Source organism: Crinia signifera, chromosome 7, assembly GCF_055691185.1.
Source record: "Crinia signifera chromosome 7, ASM5569118v1, whole genome shotgun sequence".
Classification (NCBI taxonomy): Eukaryota; Metazoa; Chordata; class Amphibia; order Anura; family Myobatrachidae; genus Crinia; species Crinia signifera.
The window spans coordinates 30,223,019-30,246,665 of NC_139223.1; the positions used below are offsets into that span (position 1 = coordinate 30,223,019).

The 23,647-nt window shown below is 49.2% G+C and overlaps 1 protein-coding gene across 1 annotated transcript in view; it reads left to right on the forward strand.

The window, feature by feature from the left end:
* The window catches only part of LOC146020005 (mitochondrial Rho GTPase 2), a 29,182-nt gene extending 6,988 nt beyond the window's left edge, over positions 1-22,194 (forward strand). The window contains exons 4-19 of the mRNA XM_083152741.1: positions 1-5; positions 124-177; positions 2,338-2,390; positions 2,473-2,581; positions 3,517-3,618; positions 5,781-5,879; positions 6,183-6,291; positions 7,858-7,978; positions 8,397-8,481; positions 9,806-9,951; positions 10,267-10,367; positions 14,245-14,375; positions 15,157-15,237; positions 16,628-16,750; positions 17,276-17,472; positions 19,919-22,194. The exon at positions 1-5 is cut by the window's left edge and continues 39 nt beyond it. Coding sequence (XP_083008867.1) covers positions 1-5; positions 124-177; positions 2,338-2,390; positions 2,473-2,581; positions 3,517-3,618; positions 5,781-5,879; positions 6,183-6,291; positions 7,858-7,978; positions 8,397-8,481; positions 9,806-9,951; positions 10,267-10,367; positions 14,245-14,375; positions 15,157-15,237; positions 16,628-16,750; positions 17,276-17,472; positions 19,919-20,036 — 1,634 coding nt within the window. The 3' untranslated portion in view covers positions 20,037-22,194. The remainder of the gene's footprint in view (positions 6-123; positions 178-2,337; positions 2,391-2,472; positions 2,582-3,516; positions 3,619-5,780; positions 5,880-6,182; positions 6,292-7,857; positions 7,979-8,396; positions 8,482-9,805; positions 9,952-10,266; positions 10,368-14,244; positions 14,376-15,156; positions 15,238-16,627; positions 16,751-17,275; positions 17,473-19,918) is intronic.
* Positions 22,195-23,647: the final 1,453 nt, after the last annotated feature.

The window sequence follows — 23,647 nt, forward strand, 5'->3', positions numbered from 1 at the left end:
CAAAGGTGAGTTTAGGTGATGGACAATGTGAGCTACAATATGGGACCAGTCTTCTGATATAAGCCATAGTTGTAACTCCCAGCATCCCATCTAATGCAGTCTAACTTCTCATTCTCTCCCCAGGCGAATGTGGCCTGTATTGTGTACGATGTCTCAGAGGTGTCTACTATAGAGAAGGTGAGATGCGCCTATATGGAGGTGCTCAAATACTCTGTGTTGTGTAAGCTAGCGCCAGGCTGCTGTGCCTGTGATGTTCGTGTAAGGCTGGCCGCTGTGCCTGTGATGTACGTGTAACGCTGGCCGCTGTGCCTGTGATGTACATGTAACGCTGGCCGCTGTGCCTGTGATGTACATGTAACGCTGGCCGCTGTGCCTGTGATGTACATGTAATGCTGTCCGCTGTGCCTGTGATGTACGTGTAGCTCGCCGCTGTACCTGGGATGTACGTGTAGCTGGCCGCTGTGCCTGGGATGTAGGTGTAACGCTGGCCGCTGTGCCTGGGATGTAGGTGTAACGCTGGCCGCTGTGCCTGGGATGTAGGTGTAACGCTGGCCGCTGTGCCTGGGATGTACGTGTAACGCTGGCCGCTGTGCCTGGGATGTACATGTAACGCTGGCCGCTGTGCCTGGGATGTACATGAAACACTGGCTGCTGTGCCTGTGATGTACATGTAATGCTGGCCGCTGTGCCTGTGATGTACATGTAATGGTGGCCGCTGTGCCTGTGATGTACATGTAACGCTGGCCGCTGTGCCTGTGATGTACATGTAACGCTGGCCGCTGTGCCTGTGATGTACGTAACGCTGGCCGCTGTGCCTGTGATGTACATGTAACGCTGGCCGCTGTGCCTGGGATGTACGTGTAACGCTGGCCGCTGTGCCTGTGATGTACATGTAACGCTGGCCGCTGTGCCTGTGATGTACGTAACGCTGGCCGCTGTGCCTGGGATGTACGTGTAACGCTGGCGGCTGTGCCTGGGATGTACGTGTAACGCTGGCCGCTGTGCCTGGGATATACGTGTAACGCTGGCCGCTGTGCCTGGGATGTACGTGTAACGCTGGCGGCTGTGCCTGGGATGTACGTGTAACGCTGGCGGCTGTGCCTGGGATATACGTGTAACGCTGACCGCTGTGCCTGTGATGTACATGTAACGCTGGCCGCTGTGCCTGTGATGTACGTGTAACGCTGACCGCTGTGCCTGTGATGTACATGTAACGCTGTGCCTGTGATGTACATGTAACGCTGGCCGCTGTGCCTGTGATGTACATGTAACGCTGGCCGCTGTGCCTGTGATGTACATGTAATGCTGTCCGCTGTGCCTGTGATGTACGTGTAGCTCGCCGCTGTACCTGGGATGTACGTGTAGCTGGCCGCTGTGCCTGGGATGTAGGTGTAACGCTGGCCGCTGTGCCTGGGATGTAGGTGTAAAGCTGGCCGCTGTGCCTGGGATGTAGGTGTAACGCTGGCCGCTGTGCCTGGGATGTACGTGTAACGCTGGCCGCTGTGCCTGGGATGTACGTGTAACGCTGGCCGCTGTGCCTGGGATGTACGTGTAACGCTGGCGGCTGTGCCTGGGATGTACGTGTAACGCTGGCGGCTGTGCCTGGGATGTACGTGTAACGCTGGCCGCTTTGCCTGGGATGTACGTGTAACGCTGGCCGCTGTGCCTGGGATGTACACGTAACGATGGCCGCTGTGCCTGGGATGTACACGTTACGATGGCCGCTGTGCCTGGGATGTACACGTTACGATGGCCGCTGTGCCTGTGATGTACACGTAACGCTGGCGTCTGGCCGTTGTGCCTGGGATGCACACGACGTGCCGGCCGTTGTGCCTGGGATGCACGCGACGTGCCGGCCGCTGTGCCTGGGATGCACGCGACGTGCCGGCCGCTGTGCCTGGGATGCACGCGACGTGCCGGCCGCTGTGCCTGGGATGCACGCGACGTGCCGGCCGCTGTGCCTGGGATGCCCGCGACGTGCCGGCCGCTGTGCCTGGGATGCCCGCGACGTGCCGGCCGCTGTGCCTGGGATGCCCGCGACGTGCCGGCCGCTGTGCCTGGGATGCCCGCGACGTGCCGGCCGCTGTGCCTGGAATGCACGCGACGTGCCGGCCGCTGTGCCTGGGATGCACGCGACGTGCCGGCCGCTGTGCCTGGGATGCACGCGACGTGCCGGCCGCTGTGCCTGGGATGCACGCGCCGCGCCGGCCGCTGTGCCTGGGATGCACGCGCCGCATGTAGTGTTTCTGGATACAGCATAACAATTGACCAATAAAGCTGTCTCATTTATTCATTGCTTGAGCCTTGATGCTAATACATACTCTATTCTCTTTCTAGATCGCTACAAAGTGGATTCCCCTGGTGAACGGCCACGTGGAGCGAAACTCTAGGTAAAGCCTGTTCCTTAATCCAGGTAATGTGTGTTACAGAGTGCAGACTGTAGTCCTAATGTGGGTTATACCCCCTGCTCAGGCTTCCCATAATCCTGGTGGGGAACAAGTCAGACCTGCAGTGTGGCAGCTCCATGGAATCTATTCTACCCATTATGAACCAGTTCCCTGAGATCGAGACCTGCGTAGAGGTTAGTAATGTCCTTGTCGTCCTGACCATATACATAGATCTATATTAGGGGATGACGCACTAGGTTGATCAGTCTGGTCCGTAGACTCTTCTGGCTCCTACACTTTCGTCCTGGCTTCCAGATTTTAAAAAACGTGTGACGGTCACCCTTAACCACTCTCCGTGTGCGTCATAGTTGTCCAGACCATACTGTTAGGTTCAATGTTTCAGAACTTACTGTGAGAGTCACATTGGGAATGCATGAAGAATGTGTCAATAAAGTTTTTGTTTTCAATTATATGATCCGCAGGGTTTACCTATATTGCAGTGTGGGATTTACATGTTTTATGTATTAAGTAATATACATGTTTGTGTGGGATTTGCAAACTAAATAAATTATATTAATAATAATAGTAAATAGCTGCACATTCTGTGATATTTGGTGGTCTCACCGTGCTCCCACCCCTGGGACACGTTCTCTCCTCTCTTACCTCAGTGTTCTCACTAAGCCCCCGAAACCTGCTAATCTACTTCTCTTATATGGTTCTATATTACCCAAGTTTACGTGTAAGAGGATAAGTAAATGGCCTTATTAATTGTACAGCCTAATCGGCCCTACACACACAGCAACCCTGCTGACCTCTCTGAGCAATGCTAGATTGCTCGGAGAGCTCAGCAAGATCTCTGCAATGATCGATCTGTCTTTCTGCTGAAAACACTGGCCCTGACCCCGCGTGGGGCCACACATCGCTATCGCCAATCGCAATCTAGTGAGATCGCTCAGAAAATGGCCTGACAACGCTACGCTAAATGTGTAGGCCCCGTAAATCTAGGCAATTTGTTGCTCAGGCAGATGCACGCAGCTGCTTACACTGTTCCTGGTCTGACTGCAGATAGGGTGTATTTAGGGCCACTGAGGTTGGTGTGAGAATGACTTGCATATTTCTACCCCTCCAGTGTTCTGCTAAGAATCTGAAGAATATATCTGAAGTCTTCTACTATGCCCAGAAAGCTGTCCTGCACCCCACCGCGCCATTGTACGACCCAGAGGAGAAGCAGGTAAAGGAGACAGCACTTCAGGTCAGGGCTGCGGGTGCAGTAATGGGATAGGTCAGGTATATGGTGGTTTGTGCTCAAGTCTTTGTTCTCATAAATCATTTTATTTTCACAAGTAACTATTGTGCTTGAAGATGGGACTAGCTCTAGTAGGCCTGCATTAGAAGGTGGGTTACTGTTGGTGGTACATGGCAGCTGATGGCCCATGTACGGTCTATTCCAGCAGATGGGTTACTGTGAGTAATATACGGCAGCTGATGGCCCATTTATGGTCTATTCCAGGAGATGGGTTCCTGTTGGTGATACATGGGAGCTGATGGCCCATGTATAGTTTATTTCAGTAGATGGCTTACTGTGGGTAATATACATCAGCTGATGGCCCATGTATGGTCTATTCCAGCAGATGGGTTACTGTGAGTAATATACGGCAGCTGATGGCTCATGTATGGTCTATTCCAGGAGATGGGTTCCTGTTGGTGATACATGGCAGCTGATGGCCCATGTATGGTCTATTCCAAGAGATGGGTTCCTGTTGGAGATACATGGCAGCTGATGGCCCATGTATGGTCTATTCCAAGAGATGGGTTCCTGTTGGAGATACATGGCAGCTAATTGGAAGAAATGAGCACTAAACAAATGAAAAAATTGCATAAGAAAAGGGAAAGAAAAGAGAGAGATAAAGTAGTACCTGTCAAAAAAATTGAAAAAGATTAAATAATGTTTACACTCTTTATAGAGTGGTTTGTAGGTCCGTCTAAGCTATCCCTACTTCAGCAAGACTGCCCGTCATCTCCTGCCTCCGTCCACTCTGCCCGACCCGACAGCCACGACTAAGAGGTTACGTCAACGCCGGCGGGACAGTGAGAGGAAACCTCGGCTTTTTTATATCTGCCGCCAGCACCTCCCCCTGCCCAAGGCATCTCCCGCCACAGAGGTAGGGATAGCTTAGACGGACCCACGGACCTACCAACCACTCTATAAAGAGTGTAAACATTTAATCTTTTTCAAAAAAATTTACAGGTGCTACTTTATCTCTCTTCTTTCTCTTTTCTTATGCAATTTTTTCCTTTGTTTAGTGCTCATTTATTCCAATTTATCTATGCAAACCTTTATTGAGCTGCTTTTTCACATAGCACAGTGCTTACCATAATCTACCAGATACTTGGCAGCTGATGGCCTATGTATGGTGGTCTATTCCAGGAGATGGGTTCCTGTTGGTGATACATGGCAGCTGATGGCCCATGTACGGTCTATTCCAGGAGATGGGTTCCAGTTGGTGATACATGGCAGCTGATGGCCCATGTACGGTCTATTCCAGGAGATGGGTTCCAGTTGGCTGGAATAGACCACATTTGGGCCTTCAGCTGCCATCAGCTGAAGGCCCAAATGTGGTCTATTCCAGCAAATGGGTTACTGTGGGTATAATACAGCATCTGACGGCCCATGTACAGTCTATTCCAGAAGATGGGTTACTGTGGGTAATAGACCATACATGGGCCATCAGCTGTTGTATATTTCAGCTGGCGTGTTACTGTGGTTGATACACAGCAGCTGATGGCCCAAGTATGGTGTATTCCGGAAGATGGTTATGGTGGGTAATATACAGCAGCTGATGGCCCATGTACGGTCTATTCCAGGAGATGGGTTCCAGTTTGCTGGAATAGACCACATTTGGGCCTTCAGCTGCCATGTATGGCAGCTGAAGGCCCAAATGTGGTCTATTCCAGCAAATGGGTTACTGTGGGTATAATACAGCATCTGACGGCCCATGTACAGTCTATTCCAGAAGATGGGTTACTGTGGGTAATAGACCATACATGGGCCATCAGCTGTTGTATATTTCAGCTGGTGGGTTACTGTGGGTGATACACAGCAGCTGATGGCCCATGTATGGTGTATTCCGGAAGATGGTTATGGTGGTTAATAAACAGTAGCTGATGGCCCATGTGTGGCCTATTCCCGCAGATGGTTACGGTGGGTAATATACAGCAGCTGATGGCCCATGTGTGGCCTATTCCCGCAGATGTTTTATTGTGGGTTATACACAGCAGCTGATGGCCTATGTACAGTCTATTCAGGGAGATGGGTTACTGTGGGTAATACACAGCAGCTTATGGCCCCTGGTCCATTTCAGCCAGTTTTTTAGTAATGTATTCTCTATACAGCTGAGACCCCAGTGCAGGAAAGCTCTGACCAGGATTTTTACCATCTCGGACCAGGACAACAATCAGATTCTCAGCGATGAAGAGTTGAACTATTTCCAGGTAGCTTCTGGAACACCTGTCATTGTCCCCTCTTCCTCCCTTCCCCTGTCTCCTGTGCATTCCTGGTGTTACTCATCCTTGTCTGGTCTCCCCAAGTGCTCGCGCATTTCACTTTTCTACCTTCACATAACTTTTACTTACTGGCTTGTGCGTGTATTTCTGTTATCTCCACTAAATGCATTTTGTCACAAGAAATGCCTCCTAGAAGTAGCAATCTGCATCATTCTTCCTTGCATCTGCATGCGTTTTATTACCTGCCCATTCTCACGTGTCTTGTGTTTGATTCCTCACCTGGGGAGGTAGCAGTCTTGCTTTGGGAACCCGTTGGCGCCTCAGGCCTTGGAAGACGTGAAGATGGTTGTAAGAAAGAACACAGCAGAGGGCGTACGGGAGAACGGACTGACGCTCAGCGGTGAGAGAGCGGGGTGTAGTAGGGCTGGTAATACTTTGTCAGAAGCGATTCATGTAAATGATGTATCATGCCACAGCGGTATGTGGTCATTACGTCTACAGTGTCTAGATCAGCGGTGGGGAACCTCCGGCCCGGTGGCCGTATCCGGTCTGTCCGGCCCTCCCGCCCACCAGGCGGCTGCTGAGAGTTAAGTTCAGGGGAAATCTCACGAGAGCTACCGACCTCTCGCGAGATTTCCCCTATAATTGACTCCCTGCACAGCCGTCGGATCACACAGACCGGGAATTCTTCAACTGCGGCAGCCGCTGGAGTGCGGGACGGCTGCCGCAGGTGAATTTGTAAGTGTTTGTTTTTATATATGGCCCGCGAGGCATTTTTCACCAGTACAAACGGCCCTTGTCCCAAAAAGGTTCCCCACCCCTGGTCTAGATGAACAGTCGACATGAGTTTTTCATGTTTTTTTGTTTGTTTTTTTCAACTTCTACATACTTAACCATCCTATAGGGCACAGAGGGAGAATATAATAGTGTGCCGAGGGCAGTGAGCTGTGCGTGGGGACGTGGAACACTCATACAGACACCAAAACAAAAACTAATGTCGACCATTTCCCTTGTCGACCAATAGAGGTTGACCTTTTGACTGTTGACCTAGACACTGTTGTCCTAATGATCCACATTCTTCACAGCTGTTACACAATGTAAAGTAGTAATTATTATTATTATTGTTTTTTGTTACGTTCCTTTCTTGGAGCTTTTCTTGCTCACTTATTGGGCAGGTAAACTGCCCTCAACGTCTTTGTGCAGCAGGTGCGTATTAGAGGGACGGCCTGTAGTTAGCGCTTACAGAGGAGGCCCAGCCTACCTCCATGTTCTAACGATGGTGTCTTTCCTACAAAACAAAAATATGAGTGGAGTAACTGACATTGGGGCAGATGTATTAAGCCTGGTGAAGAGATAAAGTGGAGATGAACTGGAAGGAGATAACGCAACAGCCAATCAACTGTGTTGAAAAATTACAATTGGAAGTTGATTGGTTGGTGCGTTCTCTCCTTCCACTTTTTCTCCACTTTATCTCTTCACCAGGCTTAATACATCTGCCCCCCCTGTTATGATTGTCCTGGCTGGAGCTTTCTGCTTGCACAGGGGAAACTCTCTGTGACCTGTGGCTCCCTATTCCAGCCTGGCCAGGGCCCAGCCTGAGTGTCTGCCAGCGCTTTGGTAGCCTGTAGGCTAGATAAGCTGGGGATCCAAACTTCTTCCAAACTGGGCTCTTAGGACGTATTATAACCTCAACAGACATGGAGGACACCATTTGGCATAGTATCTATCTCGTGTTTGATGGTGGCTCATGTAGCCACGGTGATAATGAGGTGTTTCAGGCTAGGCGGGCCCTTCCTTCCGTGGGCGGGACCAAACCCATGATTTGGAAGGCTGTACTAGCTTAGAGGTGTCCGTAAGTAATGTATTGCCTGTTATTTTGGGGCCAGCTGCGGTTACTAGAAGAAAGAGAGTTTACGAATGGGATCTGTATGGCCCTTTATGACCAGTTCTTCACCGTTACCCACAGGATTCCTCTTCCTCAACACCCTGTTCATCCAGCGTGGGCGCCACGAGACAACGTGGACCATACTGAGACGTTTCGGTTACGACGATGCCCTAGAGCTTACTGACGACTACCTCTACCCACCGTAAGTAAGGGTCCTGCCAATAACTTGCGCGTCATTGTGACCGATGCGGACACGGGTGGATGTGTTCGGTATAGACCTGGTCCCGCGGATTTGCTGAGGTTCTACTATTCTGCCCCATCTATAATCGGAGCAAACCGAATCTTACTGAGCTGTAAATATCATAAGCTCTTGGGACCAGGTTTCATGTAGTATATAAGTGCTGGGTGTAATAGCCCTTTAGTACCATTATACTATAGAATTGTTGCTGCACGTCTTTATGTGATAGGTGCTAGTTATTAGGATATGTGCTGCCACCTCCCCCACATTCGCCTGTATCGCTAATTATGGTATAATCAGTTCTAGTCTCCCAGGCTATTTGTTCTCCTGTCACCCCTATGTTACATGACGGCAGCTCTGCCTTCTCCTCCTCCCCCCACAGGCTCCGCGTTCCCTATGATTCCTCCACTGAGCTTAACCATTTTGGCTACCAGTTCCTGCAGAAGATCTTCGAGAAGCACGACCTGGTGAGGTGGTCCCTGCACACGTACCGGCTCCGAGACACAAACACACGACACTCGCACACGGGGATTGCTAGTGAGACTGAGCTATACTTGTATACTGCATTGTTGTATGTAACAGCGATCAGCAAAGCTGCAGTTTAGTTATACATAGGGAGGAAACTGTTAGTAAATCTGCTGAATATTGAGTTTGGGATAGTTAGATGGACCGGGAACCATAGGTCTACATGCTGCCTGTGAAATGGGTTATTCTATAGCCAAATCTTCAAAGTTGTAGGGTATAGGGTCATTAGCTTGACCATATTAAGAGGACATGCATCGGGATGATCTTAGGTCAACACCTTGAAAAAAGTTGACATGGGAAGGTCGACAGTCAAAAGTTTGTTGTGAGTTTTTCCACTTTTTTTTTTTTGAGCCGACATGTGCCGACAGGCGGTATTTCATAACCTACCATCTACTAGGGCGTGATGGGAGAATAAAATAGTGTACCCGAAGCATGGCGAGCGCAATGGTACACTTAGACGTGCCCATGTCGATGGGGTAGACATTCGGGACAAAAAAAGTAAAAACCTCAGGTTGACCATTTTAATGTCGACCTTCAGACCATGTCTACCTATTTCAGGTGTTGACCCAAGGCCTGTCGACCTTCAGTGGTGGACCCAATGACACATACCCATATGTAGCACCATCACTGAGGGTCTCGAAAGGGGTGTTATGGTATAGACGGTCGACAGTGTCTAGGTTGACCATTAATGGTCGACGGTGACGATGTCGACATCTAAGAATGATCGACATACATTGTGTAGACATTGGCAGAAGTTGACAGAAGCAAAAGGTTGTCATGAACATGGTCCAGTTTTTCATGATTTTTATTTTTTTACCATCCGTTTTTCTTCACGGGTTTATTGTTGTCTCTGTCGACATGGACACTGTATAAGTGTACAGCTTTGGGCACACTACTATATCCCCCCTCCGCTAGGATGGTAAAGTATGAACAAGTTGGTATTAAAAACGAAAAAAATCATGAAAAACGTGTTTTCATTTGTCAACTATCTTTGTCGATATTTTGCTTACGTCGACTTTCTGCAAATATTGTCCGAGTGTATGTCGACAATGCTTAGGTGCCGACCTACTCACTGTTGACAATTAGTGATCGATCTAGACATTGTCCACCCGTCGACCGGATACTGGGGGGGGTTGTGGTCCAACGCTCCTGAGTGGGGTGACTAGCTCCCATTGTGCACCAGTGGTGACAAATACACAAGAAGGCAGTTTGCAGTCACTGTACCGGATACAGATTATTAACTGTCATTCCCTTATTTCCCCACAGGATGGCGATGGCGCCTTAAGCCCTTCGGAGCTTCAAAGCTTTTTCAGTGTCTTCCCATATACTCCCTGGGGCCCTGAGCTGCAGAGCACAGTGTGTATGCCAGAGAAGAGCCTGCTGCCGCTCCATGGGTTCTTGTGCCAGTGGACGTGAGTTCCAAGACTTTTTATCTTGTCCGCCTCTCTGCGCCAGCAAATCCTAAACTGCAAAAGACGTTTTAAATATGGGCTAGTAACCCATTCCCATTTGGGCAGATAGTAGTGGACCCACTCCATTGTTCTGTGTACACTTCTGGTGTTTAACTGCCGCTACAATAGACAGAGCCATCACCGGCATTATCTCAGCAGCCTGTGCCCATATTGCTACACCACATCCTATCTAGGCAGTATCATCAGTGTCAGCCAAGATGTTTTCTAGATGCAGTGTACTATACGTATATGACGTGTGTTCTCTTTCTCTGGCAGGTTGGTGGCCTACCTAGATGTGCACCGGTGCCTGGAACACCTGGGTTATCTGGGATATCCCATCCTGTGTGAGCAGGACAGCCAGACGCGAGCAATCACTGGTGTGTGCTGCCTGCATATATCATGGTCTAACCCTCCCCTTCTTGCCGCCTAACCCTAACTGTCCCTTCTTGGCGCCTAACCCTAATTGTCCCTTCTTGCCGCCTAATCCTAACTGTCCCTTCTTGGCGCCTAACCCTAACTGTCCCTTCTTGGCGCCTAACCCTAACTGTCCCTTCGTGGCGCCTAACCCTAACTGTCCCTTCTTGGCGCCTAACCCTAACTGTCCCTTCTTGGCGCCTAACCCTAACTGTCCCTTCTTGGCGCCTAACCCTAACTGTCCCTTCTTGGCGCCTAACCCTAACTGTCCCTTCTTGGCGCCTAACCCTAACTGTCCCTTCTTGGCGCCTAACCCTAACTGTCCCCTCTCGCCCGCTAACCCTAACTGTCCCTTCTTGCCGCCTAACCCTAACTGTCCCCACCCACAGCCCTGTATTTACAGAGACCACCTATTATAGGATTGGGGGGGGGGGGGGGGGTGATGAAAGTGGAAAGTGTTTTGTATAATTTCTCTTTCATCCAGCAGGGAACGCTGGAGTGATACTTACTGGGGGTATAGATTGGAAATCACTTTAAGAATTTTGATCAGTGTGTTCTGCTCCTCCCCCTCTTTACTTCCCCTACAAGCCAGTCTGATTAGTGCCCTCGGGAGCTGGTTGCTTTCTTCTGGGCTCCTCCTGGGAGGCATTTGTTATTAGGTAGGGATCTGCTATCAGCAAGAGGAGGACAAGCAGCTGCTGCCAGGGAGGTCACCATCTCGGGGTACACGGACGCCGCTCCATGTGTTGCGCATTGCAAACGCCTCATCTGAATGCATCTGGCTGGCACAGGCAGCTCGTGAGTATAGTGCCTGACGCCCGACTACCAGGTGGTCAGGCAGTAAGCTGGTCATTATGTTCCCTCAGTATCCCACAGTGTGGGCTTTACAAAGCGGTGCCATTGCAAGGGAGGGGAGCGGGTGGTGATGGTGGAGATAGGCTACTAGACTCCTGGCTTCCAGCCGCCCTGCTGGTACTCTGATACGCCGGTGGTCATTTTCTTCAGCAGCACATGTTACAGGCTGATGGTGTAGTAGACAGCTACCGCTGCTGGGGATGTGGGGATGGGGTATTTAACTGATGCAAAGACTTATCTTTCTCGGTATAGTAATGGGTGCGGTGCAACAACGGATGTCTTCTGCAGAACCAAGTGACTGCTCATCAGAAAATTATCCATTTGGAGTTGCTCCACAGACAGGTTTCGGTGCATTTCTGCATCAGAAAGCTGGACCGGGTGGTGGCGGCGCCCATCGAGGAACTTCCTTACGGCCATTTTGATTCTAGAATGTTCTAGCGCGACCTCCAGTCACAGTGGTTGGGTTTACATGTTTTTCTTCACCAGAGAGAGTCTCTGTCACCAAAGACATGGCTGTCTCTCATTTGGTGTTTGGACTACCGCTAGCTTCTGCAGGATGGAGATTTGGAGTGTGGTATTGGACAACGACGCAAGCCTGGGTGGCTGGGGCACAGTCTTGATACGATGAGCACTTCAAAGGTCTTCGAAAGATCCTTTTGACTCTCCAACAGGCTCATCATCTTCTGCATGGCAGTCTGATTTCAAGTCCGGTCAGACAACGCCACTGCTGTGGCGTACATCAATTGCCAAGGAGGCACGAGAACTTGCATGGCCATGAGAGAAGTTTCCTGGATCCTGATGTGAGCGGAGGCCCATGTCATCGCTCTGTCGGCCATGTTCATTCCAGGGAATTGGGAGGCCGAATACCTCAGTCGGCAGGACGTGGATCCAAGGGCTCCTTATGTCTTTCAGTTGTTGACTCGCAGGTCTTCTCTTCCTCTGGTTGACCTCCTAAATCAAGAGGTAGCTACTCAGGGTTGTCTTGATAGCTCCTGACTTGCCCCGCAGTGCTTGGTATTCCAGTCTCCACCGTCTGCTGCTGTATGAACCTTGGCCCCTCCTTCTGAGGGAAGATCATTTACAGGAGGGACCTTTAGTCTTTTCCAGACTTAAAGCATCTTAATTTGACTGCGTTGTTGAGCGGGCTCTCCTGAGGAAGAGAAGTCTTCCATCGGTCGTCATCCCTACAATGCTCGTAAGGAGGTTACATCCCATCATTATCATTGTATTTGGACTTGTAAACCTTCCTTCATGGGGTAATTCGGAGACAATTACTGCTCCCTCCTCCCACTGCTCCGTGGGATTGGGATTTGGTTCTTTCCTTCTTACAATCGTCCCTTTTTGAACCTCTGCAGTCAGTGGAGTTGAACTGTTTATCTTGGATGGTTGTCCTGCTTCTAGCTTTTGCTTCTCCTAGGAGAGTTTTGGACTTGGGGACTCTGTCTTGCCATCCTCCATATTTACTCCCCTTGGGTGGTATGCCCGGAAATTTTACGGGCTCAGCTGCGCTGCCGCAGCGGGCTGTCCCGGAAAATTTCCGGGAATACCACAAATATGGAATAGGTGCGCGCCAGTGGTGTCCAGGTGTGCACCACCGCTTGAGCCCCCCGTCACATCCCCGAGCCCCCCCAATCACCTGTGCTCCGGTGATCATACGCCGGAGCTCTTCTAACCCCTGCCGCTCCCCCAGCCTCTAGCCTCCACCGCCTCTCATTTTACAGCAGTGACGTAGGCGGCAGGCTCTGGGATGTTCGGGGTGACTCGGGAGCACTCAGGTGCCCAAGTCCTCCCTAGCCGTTGCGAAACATCCCAGAGCCTGCTGCCTGTGTGATGATTGACAGGCGGCTGGGGCAGCGGTGGCTGGGGAGCTCCAGCGTACTAACGCCGGAGCGAAGGTGAGGGGGATCCTAATTGTCTGTGGTGGGTTGCCCTGGTAGGTTTGTCCTGCCCCAGCAAAACCCACCACCCAAGGGGTTAATATTCCATCCTGATAGAGCGGGACTGTGTACTAGGAGGTATTTTCTTCCAAAAGTCATTTAAACTTCACATAAATCGGCATATTGTGGGTCATGTAGTCTTGTCAGGTGGTTCTCCTTCTTCAAGGTCTCTAGATGTGGTGATGGCATTAAATTGTATTTATGTGTACAGAATTGCTTCTATGCAGATTCGCTGTTTGTCTGGTATGATGTTGCTTGGCCTAGCTGGCCGGCGCTGGTACATTAGATTAGTCTTATGATTAGACAATTACCTGACCGCATCCAAAGTTCCTCTGGTGGTTAAAGCTCACTCCACTCGCTCAGTGGGACCCTCATGGGCAGCTGCTCATGGGGTCTCCATGGGCCAACTGTGTAGAGCGGCTACGTAGTGAAGCCGCTATACCTTTTTCCATTTTAAAACCTTTGCAGCTTCTACGTCTCAATTTGGCTGTGTCAGCACAGTTTAAAATTCAAATAGGAGAGACACACCCACTGACATTCCAAACTGACTCTCACTGGCAGTTGGTTTTTCTCCCCTATTGGAATTCCCCCCCCCCCCCCCCCCCCCCCCCCCCCCCCGGAGCCACCACTGCATGTTAGTAGTTTGGCAAGGATAACTGCATGCACCCATGATGGAGGTTGTAGGTGAGAACCGCATTCAGGGTTCCAATACTGCAGCCTCTTGCACTTTATACGTTTATTATGGTGTAAATGTCAGACTTTTCAGGTGTAATTTCTTTGATGCTGTAGAATTGCTGACTCCAGCCTTATACACTTCACCTTCACACTCTATCAAGTTATATTACTTGAGGTCTAATGAGCTCCCCTGGTCATGCTTTTATGTCCCACCACCAGTGTTCTCTCCCAGGAGAGATTTATGTGAAGTGTTAATGGCTTCATGTAGTAAGGAAGCAGAATATAGCGTCTGCTGACTTCTTATTGCTAAAAGGGTGACCAGGTCCTGAGCTTGGCCGTCTAATAGTCATCTCTTTGTACCGTCTCCCCTCAGTGACCCGAGAGAAGAGGATAGACCTGGAAAAAGGACAGACGCAGAGAGTAGTCTTCTTGTGCAAGGTGATTGGACCCCGCGGGACGGGTAAATCTGCTTTCCTGCGAGCGTTCCTGGGGCAGAGCCTTGAGGTGAGAGACGTGTATCCCTTCTTTCTGTGCCTCACTGGGGAAGTATTCAAGGAATCTAGCTCTGGATTGAACCTGTATGTAGGTCCAGGTGCACACGCAAACTGCCTTAGTCTGTAGCTGGTCACGTGTGTAAACATCTGGCCTGTAATCATATACACACATGGTCCTTAGCTGATTGTGGCCACCAGAGGAAGAAACTTGGTGCACCTTAAACCCCTCTGAGGTCCTGCAGTTTGGGGCAGATGTATTTAGTCTGGTGAAGTGATAAAGTTACCAGTGATAAGGCAGCAGCCAATCAGCTCTTAGCTGTAAAGTTACAGGCTGGGTTTGAAAAATGACAGGAGCTGATTGGCTGCTGCATTATCACCTTCCACTTTATCACTTCTCCCGGCTTAATACAGCTGCCCCATTGTCCTGAAACAACGCGTTTTTGGGGCTCCTTATTGGCTTTCTGTGGGTCAGTCATTTTTGGGGCTGCAGTGGGGGTGGTTAGCTTGTGCTTGCCTGTGGGGTACAGTGCACAGGACCCCCGGGGCCTGCTCAAGCTAACCGCTGTTAGGGGCGGACCAGATGAGGTCACCTGGACGTGGTGGGTGGCCTATATTATGCTAAGCACTCCATATGTTCTTTGCTATACTGCAGTGTTTAGTATCTAAAGATTGCACCTGTTTTCTGTGTGGAACTACAAGTCAATCACCTGTCATTATGTTTAGAATTAGGGCGTGCAGTCCTATGTTCTCATGTTATTTTCCCTTTGTCTTTCCCTATCCTGGTGACTCAGGAGCAACAGCAAAGCCGCAGGGAGCCTTCATTCTATTCCATCAACACCGTGCTCGTCGGGGGACAAGAGAAGTATCTCATTGTAAGTACGATATAGTGGCTGCACTCTGTTATTAGGGCTGGGTCGGCTCCTAGGGACACGATGGGTCTGTAGCTTTTTTTTTCATTTCCAAAGCTCTTCCGCAAACCGATCCCACAGCAATACTGGTATATAACACCAAATATTGCCTCTGTGCTCCTAGCCCAGCAGTGGATCTACCTTTATAGGCGTGTGGGGAATATTTTGTCACCATGACGACATGGTCGTAACGTTACCCTGCTCTGCATGTTATCCTTGACCACTTTGACGTGCATCATGTCAACACGCAAAACACCCCAGGTGTTCGGGTGGTGGCTTACCTGGTACAGCAAGTGCTGCTGCTCCTCCAGTGGTGTCTTCCAGATCTGGCGGAGATGCTCTGATGACATTCCTCCCCCTAGTGCCCATCCCATAGCCAGAGGCTAACCCTCCCCCTTGTGCCCCTCCCATAGCCAGAGGCTAACCCTCCCCCTAGTGCCCCTCCCATAGCCAGAGGCTAACCCTCCCCCTTGTGCCCCTCCCATAGCCAGAGGCTAACCCTCCCCCTTGTGCCCCTCCCATAGCCAGAGGCTAACCCTCTCCCTAGTGCCTGACTGTAAATTTCCCCCTTTAGTGTCTGACTGTAACCATGCCCTTAGTGCCTGCCTGCAAGCCTCCTGTGCCAGCGCCTGCCTCTAAGCCTCCTGTGCCAGCGCCTGCCTGCAAGCCTCACCCAAGTCACTGTACAGTATATGCTGGTTTACTGCCCATTAGCAGAGTGGTATACACAATATAATGCAAATAATTGTGGAAGCAGCTTCTCGGCTACAAAGAAAACATGTCATGTCTATTTATGGAGAGAATCTGTAGCAGAGATTGGCTCCCAAATGTACTTGACAAATTCCATAATTGTATAATTGTGAGGGGCGGGCTGACCTAAAACTAGGAGCCCTGCTTCCTCTCCACTGACTCCGATTTACACAATGGATTTATTTTAATGTATTGGAAAGAAATAATGTAAACACCCCCCCCCCCCAAAGCCCCCCACCCACCTGCTCATCTAAAGGACTTATTAAATGTTGTGAGAAAGTGAAAATGAATATCTCTTAATAAGGTATATTATACAAACGCTGAGGCTGGTAAATAACACTAGTCCTGTGCACACCTCTGCAGGCTACGGGACAGCGATCTGAGGAAGGAGCAGCGGGTTTATAGGAGGGTAGAGGGACCTGTTGTGTAATCTGTTTCTAGTGTACGGCCACCTAAGGGTTAACCTAACCCGATATCAGTATCGCCCCACTGTTGATGGATAAATTACATTAATGCAATAATAACCGTCTAGTCATCTGTTTGGTTTATGGGCATTTGCGCTTGATAATAATACGGCCGCTCTAATTCTTCCTCTTCCCCGTAGCTCTACGAAGTGGACGTGGACGCAGACTTCCTAAAACAGTCGGATGCGGGCTGTGATGTTGCCTGTTTGATGTACGATGTCAGTGACCCGAAATCCTTCAACTACTGCGCCAGTATATACAAGGTGACACTGACCTGTCCTTCGCAGATATGCATAGCTTCAACCATGGGTCTTCAACCTGTGGCCCTCCAGATGTTGTGAAACTACATGTTCCAACATGCATTGCCACATTATGTCCTATATGAGCATGCCAAAACTGTCAGGGCATGCTGGGACATGTAGTTTCACAACATCTGGAGGGCCACAGGTTGAAGACCTGTGGCTTAAACAGATCAGTCAGTGTCCTCACCCCTCTATTGCAGATTACCCCTCTGTCCAGTCCTAGAACCCACCTGCTTCACATTGACCAATCACTACCACAGCCGTCTGACCTTAGTCACAATGACCAGTCTGAGACTTAGGAACCGGACCTACTGAACAGGACAATTGGAGAACTTGTCCCAAGGAATCAGTTACAGCAGTTGATATGGGCAACTTCTCTTGTCCTCTTCAGAAGGTTTAATTCGTGTCCCCTTTAAACGTTTTCTCTCCACATTCTTCTTGTGCCTTGCTTCCTCAATAGTCATGTCTGTGTCTACTCCCTTGCAGCAACACTACATGGAAAATCAGACACCCTGCTTGTTTGTGGGGTGTAAATGGGACCTTGGGGAAGTGAAGCAGCAGCACGGAATCTCCCCAGCCGAATTCTGCCACAAACACCGGCTGCCACCCCCCTACCACTTCACCTGCCAGGGAGCTGCCGACACAGCCATCTACAGCAAGCTGGCATCAGCCGCTGCCTTTCCGTGAGTATCCCGGGTGTGGCAGCAAAATTCTGATCGTTCAAGGCCTAGTTGATGAACTGTATAGAGGTACAGACCTAGATCGGTATGAATTAGGCTGACACGGTGAAAAGGTCGACATGAGTTTTTCACATTCACCCCACCCCCAAAAGAAGGACCCGTTCATACTTTATCATCCCATTGGAGGGGGGATATAGTTGTGTCGGTCGACATAGACACAAAAAATAAAAAAACACATGTCAACCTTTTGACCCTGTCGACCTAATGCATGTCGACTTTTTTGTGTCGGCCTACTGCCTTTTCACCAATAATGGTCGAGCTGATGACTTCTAATGAGGCTTATGTCACAGCGTGTGGTTTAGCTTGGAGTTGCTGTTGAGTGTAATACTTATGTTTGTCCACCAGATGTCGCTTTCCAAAATCAACACTGCACATCCGCAAGGTCTCCAGTACAATACAGTACAGTAATATAGTGCTAGAACTACTTTACAGTATGTTAAACGCAGAATATATGTGTTGTGGCGGATGAGTTCTGGGCTACAGGATCGCTGAATACAGATCACTCACAGTAACTAGAAATGGAAATATACAGTACATGTGCTGAGCGTTATTTTCCGTCTGCCTTCCACATGGATGCAGTACTGCACATGTATACTGTAATTTGACTAGGATCGTACAGTAACTGAATATCAACATAATAAAATATTAGCTTTCACTGCGCTGTTTCAGTGCCCGGGATGTCTGCATCACTACAATATACCACTGCAGGTGATCATCACCTGCCTCAGTGGATGTCTTGGCATAGTGGGTTCGCAGATGGTTACCATGCCCTTTCTTTGGAGTTTGTTCCTGCAAAAGTACACAAGGTGTAATATAGAAATCTGCTCTGGTATCAATTTTATGCTGGATATGTTTTACATTGTAAAGCTCCTTTCAATACACTTTGCAAATAATCCTCTTTTTTGAAGAAGAGACGCTCGCAAAGCATGTCACAGTTCAGTTCAGGCGCAGTCAAGTTCAGATACCCTGATAAACTCTTTCCATACACAAGCTACTGTAGGAACTTCCTACCATGCTTTGATATCTACTGTTACTGTATGTTATGTCCCCGAGCTGCAATGGACGCTAAACTGCCTGATTGGAAAATGGTAAAGAAACCTCTTTTTTTTTGCGGTAGTGATGCTCACAAAGGATACAACACACAACTATTTTAATTGTAATACATTACACTACAGTATACAGTAGCCGTAGTAGCGGCAAGGAAGAGAAGAGGCTGATGGAGGGGGAGGTGCAGTGAACTCGGGCCAAGGGAAACTGAATAAGAGTGAGCAATGTTGGAGGGGGTGGTGGTGGTTGCTGAACACGTGCATAACTGAGCTCACTGTGTGAACATGAGCTTTGCACTTTCCAGTCAGGTAGATTGCCTCTTTCTACAATGAGGTGCACTACAAGGGCAATAGCAGTTTAGCGTCCAATGTAGCGGAGTGTCAAAGTGTAGAGATGAAAGTCTTGGGTCAGGTGACTGCGGCAGCTGATGCCCCACCACGTTCCTAAACTTGGTCATACATAAAGTACTTGCCATGTTTTTGTGTCATGTTAATAGAATTCCATAAACTCACTTGTTCCTTTTTTTGTTCCTGTCTCACAATTAATAAAATGATCACAGAGTTATACCCCTTTCACACCACACCTATAACCCAGGTTATTGCCAGGTCGAGGTGCGGTGTGAAAAATCCTGGGACTCATCATGAAATCTCCTCAGAATTGAAACTGTCCAGGATCTCACGGAATGAGTCTCCCATTCTGCCTTTAGCAGACCCCAACCCTTTTTCTCCCCTTACCCCAACCACCCCACCCCCATACGCCTGACATGTCTCCCACCTTTACGCTTTGTCAGCGGTGTGCTGAATAGCTTTCCTCTGAGCTGTTCATTTTCCTCCTGACAAAACTCTATTTATTGCCAAACAATAGCCCTGCACAAGCTGTTCCTGCGGAAATCGTTCTCACCCAGGCGCCTTATTGTCTGCCTGTTCCTCGAACTGTGTTATTTGGTAAAATGTCTATCAAATGAATATGAATAAAATCAAACCGCTAGCGATCACTACATATGTAGAGATGTTGTTGCATTAATTTAAATTCTATAGATTGTAAGCTTGGGAGCCGAGCAACCTTATATCTTTGATACTTTAGTTATATCCAGTTTTGCTTTTATCTTTATGTTTTACTGTATATGTTCCCAGTGGCGTATACTGGCACCATGTAGGTAAATGTTCGTGATAAATACTCTGGGACATTATTTTTCGACAAAAGCCGAATGGTTTAGTGATTTCATTGTAAACTGTATTATCATTATTATTTGGGAACATAAGTACTGGGGGGTAAATGCTTTTTACTGTATTCCCCTTCCCAGAATCCTTAGCGGTAACGCCCTCTTTTCTCTTTTCTGCAGCCACCTGCATGATACAGACCTCAGCACGGCTTCTTTCTGGCTGCGCGTGGCGCTGGGAGCCACAGTCGCTGCCGTTGTGGGATTCACACTGTACAAGGCACTGCTGCGCAGCAAGTAACATGCCAATGCCGCCCCATATCCAAATAAAGACCAGCGTAAAGACTCCTCCAATCCCTAACCACTCTGACAGACTGTAGAGAACGGGGGGCATTTTCTGTCACTGGTTGGGTTACCCCTTCCCCGTACACCGGAGTTCTGCCCATCTGCAAAGTTCTTCGAATACTTTTAAGCCCTCTGTATTACTTTCGCCGCTCTGGTCCTGAGAGAGGTTTCAATTAAGATCCAGGTGAATTTGTGACCGTAAAGCAGAGGTTCCCAAACGCGGTCCTCAAGGCACCCCAACGGTCCAGGATTTAGATCTATCCATGGCTCAGCGCAGATGGTTAAATCAGACTGACTGAGTTACTAATTAAGTCACCTGTGGCCAAGCATGGATATACTTAATACCTGGACCGTTGGGGTGCCTTGAGGACCGCGTTTGGGAACCTATGCCGTAACATAATCTTCCTTCCATCTGCGTCATCTCATCTGAAGAGTTCCGTTGTTGGACTTTTAAATCCATTCTCATGTAAAACAATGACCTGCTGCTCCCAGTCTGCTGGCGTTTTGTGAGACGGTGCGTCTGCACCTGTGAGACGGTGCGTCTGCACCTGTGAGATGGTGCGTCTGCACCTGTGCGACTGCTGCCTGCTTCATAAAGACTGGAGAAGAGATTTTGGTACTTGTGTACTTTCACGGCATCAGCATGGCGCTGTGCGTCTGTGTCCCCTTGCGGGGCTCGCTGTGCTCGCCCACGCTGCGGGCTCGGTGGCTCGCCACGCTATCTAAAATCAACTCCATGCCAACGTGGATAGTGGGGGTACGAACTATACACGTTGGCATGGAGTTTTCAGCCCCGCAGCTGGACACAGACGCACGGCGCCGTGAAACTACACTACAAGTACAGAGATTTTTAATTATATATATATGTGTGTATGTATGTATGTATGTATGTATGTATGTATGTATGTGTATATTAACGGTGTGGGAAGTGGTCTCATCTATTCTCGGGCACAAGATTACCATTATTGGAACAATGGTTTGGCAGCCACAAACCTACTGGTTGGTCCTAGGGTGAACGTCTTGGCATGAATAGACATTTTATTATTCCATATGTCATCTAAAATCTACCTCTATATAATTCATTCTCCGATCGCACTCTCTTGCACCACCGGTATGTCTATATGTTCTCCACAATCCCACACACAATAGGTCTTCCTTCCATTGACCCATCTCATCACAGCTAGGAAGTACCATGAGGGTCTGTGGTCTGGGCTGATTGCTTTTGAAGCCATAGGGCTTCATTCAAGTTTGATCGGAAGCGGACAGATTCGGCTCCGTTCTGATGGTGGTTGCCTGCTCAGGGGCAGGCGGCTGATGTCACATGACATCAGCCCCCGCCCCCTTTTCATCCATCTTTGGCTAAAATAATGGGAGTTTAAAGTCCATTTTCACTGACTTTTATTTTCCAAGGGACAAATCCCCTCGCATATTACCGAGGGGATGCGGACGGCACTTGCAGTGATTATATGCTGCTTAGCGAGCCGGTCTGAATCATATCGCCTGGGCCAAGGACCCAGCTTAGATGACAGATCCTGGATGGGTATCAGCCTTTAATTACAGGATATGTCAGAGAGACAGATCACACAGATTTCCTCATCCTGTCAACAGTCTGACAATGACAATATAATTACAAACACAATGAACTAATGGCAAATACTAAATTTTAAGCTTAAAGCAAATACTATTTTATGGGCGGGTGTCACCGTTAGCAACCAAACCGAAGCAATGTGTTAATATGCAGAGTACATGGCTACTGAATTATGCAATGTTTAGCCCCTATATTAGGGTCGTGGGACTATAAGTCTCAGCATGCCCTGTACACGAAGAGTCACCGCTTTGCTAAACCACAGAACAGCCCTCTGTCACTACATAGTCACCTGGGGACTCTGGCCGGGATAATGGGGGTCCTGGCACCTGCATGCTGGATGTACTTTATGTCCAGTGTATTACATTGAGACAGAATTTTGGTTCATCTTCCTGCAGATGTATCAGCCGCATAGAAAAGGGGTGCTGAACTGGAATCACACATCTGTGGTGATGGAGTCACCAGACTGGAGACCACCTTTTTTTATTACTGGTCTGACACAAACAATAAAGGTGTTTTATCAAATGTTCTCTACGAGTCATGTGGTCATTTTCCATTGGTTGGGGAAATAGTCTGGGCCACATTGTCTTCCCTGTTATTCTTCATTGTGATCATGTTGGGATAATATGTGGAGTGTGTTACTTGTGTTCTGGAAAATTAAGTCCTTGCTCGTTAACCTTGTTTTTCCTCTACAACTTTAACTTCTGCCATAAATAGAATGAGATCCCTGCTCCTTCCAATATATAACTCTATCTGTGGCTGTAGGGCTCATTCTAGCACCCTGCAACTTTCAGAATCCATACACTTTCTCTTTCCTGCCTGCGGTGTCATGCTCTACTGTGGTACTTATAGCACAGTTTGGCTTGTATCTCTTTGCTGAAATACAGAAGAGACTGTTATAAGCACCACAGCAGAGAGTGATACCCTAGGCAAAAAAGATGAATTGCATGGAATTTGAAGGGTGCTAGAATGAATACTATGTGGCTTCCTTCTACCTCCATTACCCTCCTCATATCATGCCACTGTCACATCCTTCATCTCCTGAAATGGATACAGTACTGAATCCCGGCGGTCGGGATCCCGGCGTTCAGAATCCCGACGCCGGAATCCCGACAGCCAAAATCCCGACAAGGGGGGGACGTGGATGGCCCCCCCTTGCGGGCTCGCTGCGCTCGCCACGCAGCGGGCCCGGTGCCTCGCTACGCTCGGCACACTAATTTATTCTCCCTCCAGGGGTGTCGTGGACACCCACGGAGTGAGAATGTGTCGGGATTTCGGCGGTCGGGATTCCGGCGTCGGGATTCTGAATGCCGGGATGCCGACCGCCGGGATTTTAACTGCATCCCCCTGAAATACTCTATTGGCCCTCCTTCTTTCACTACATAACCCTCAGTCTCTGGCTTCCTGCTGCCTCCATTCCCCTCCTCACATCATGTCACTGCCCCTGTCACATGCAGCCCTGTCCTCACTACCACATCACTCATCTCCTGATATACTCTGTGCTGCTGGGGACCCTGCTGCATCCACCATATAACTCTCAGTCTGTGGCTTCCTGCTGCCTCTATTTCTCTCCTCACATCATGTCACTGCCCCTGTCACATGCAGCCCTAACCTCACTACCACATCACTCATCTCCTGATATACTCTGTGCTGTGGGGACCCTGCTCCTCCCACTATATAACTCTCAGTATGTGGCTTCCTGCTGCCTCCATTCCCCTCCTCACATCATGTCACTGCCCCTGTCACATGCAGCCCTGTCCTCACTGACACATCACTCATCTCCTGATATACTCTGTGCTGTGGGGACCCTGCTCCTCCCACTATATAACTATCAGTCTGTGGCTTCCTGCTGCCTCCATTCCCCCCTCACATCATGTCACTGCCCCTGTCACATGCAGCCCTAACCTCACTACCACATCACTCATCTCCTGATATACTCTGTGCTGCTGGGGACCCTGCTCCTCCCACTATATAACTCTCAG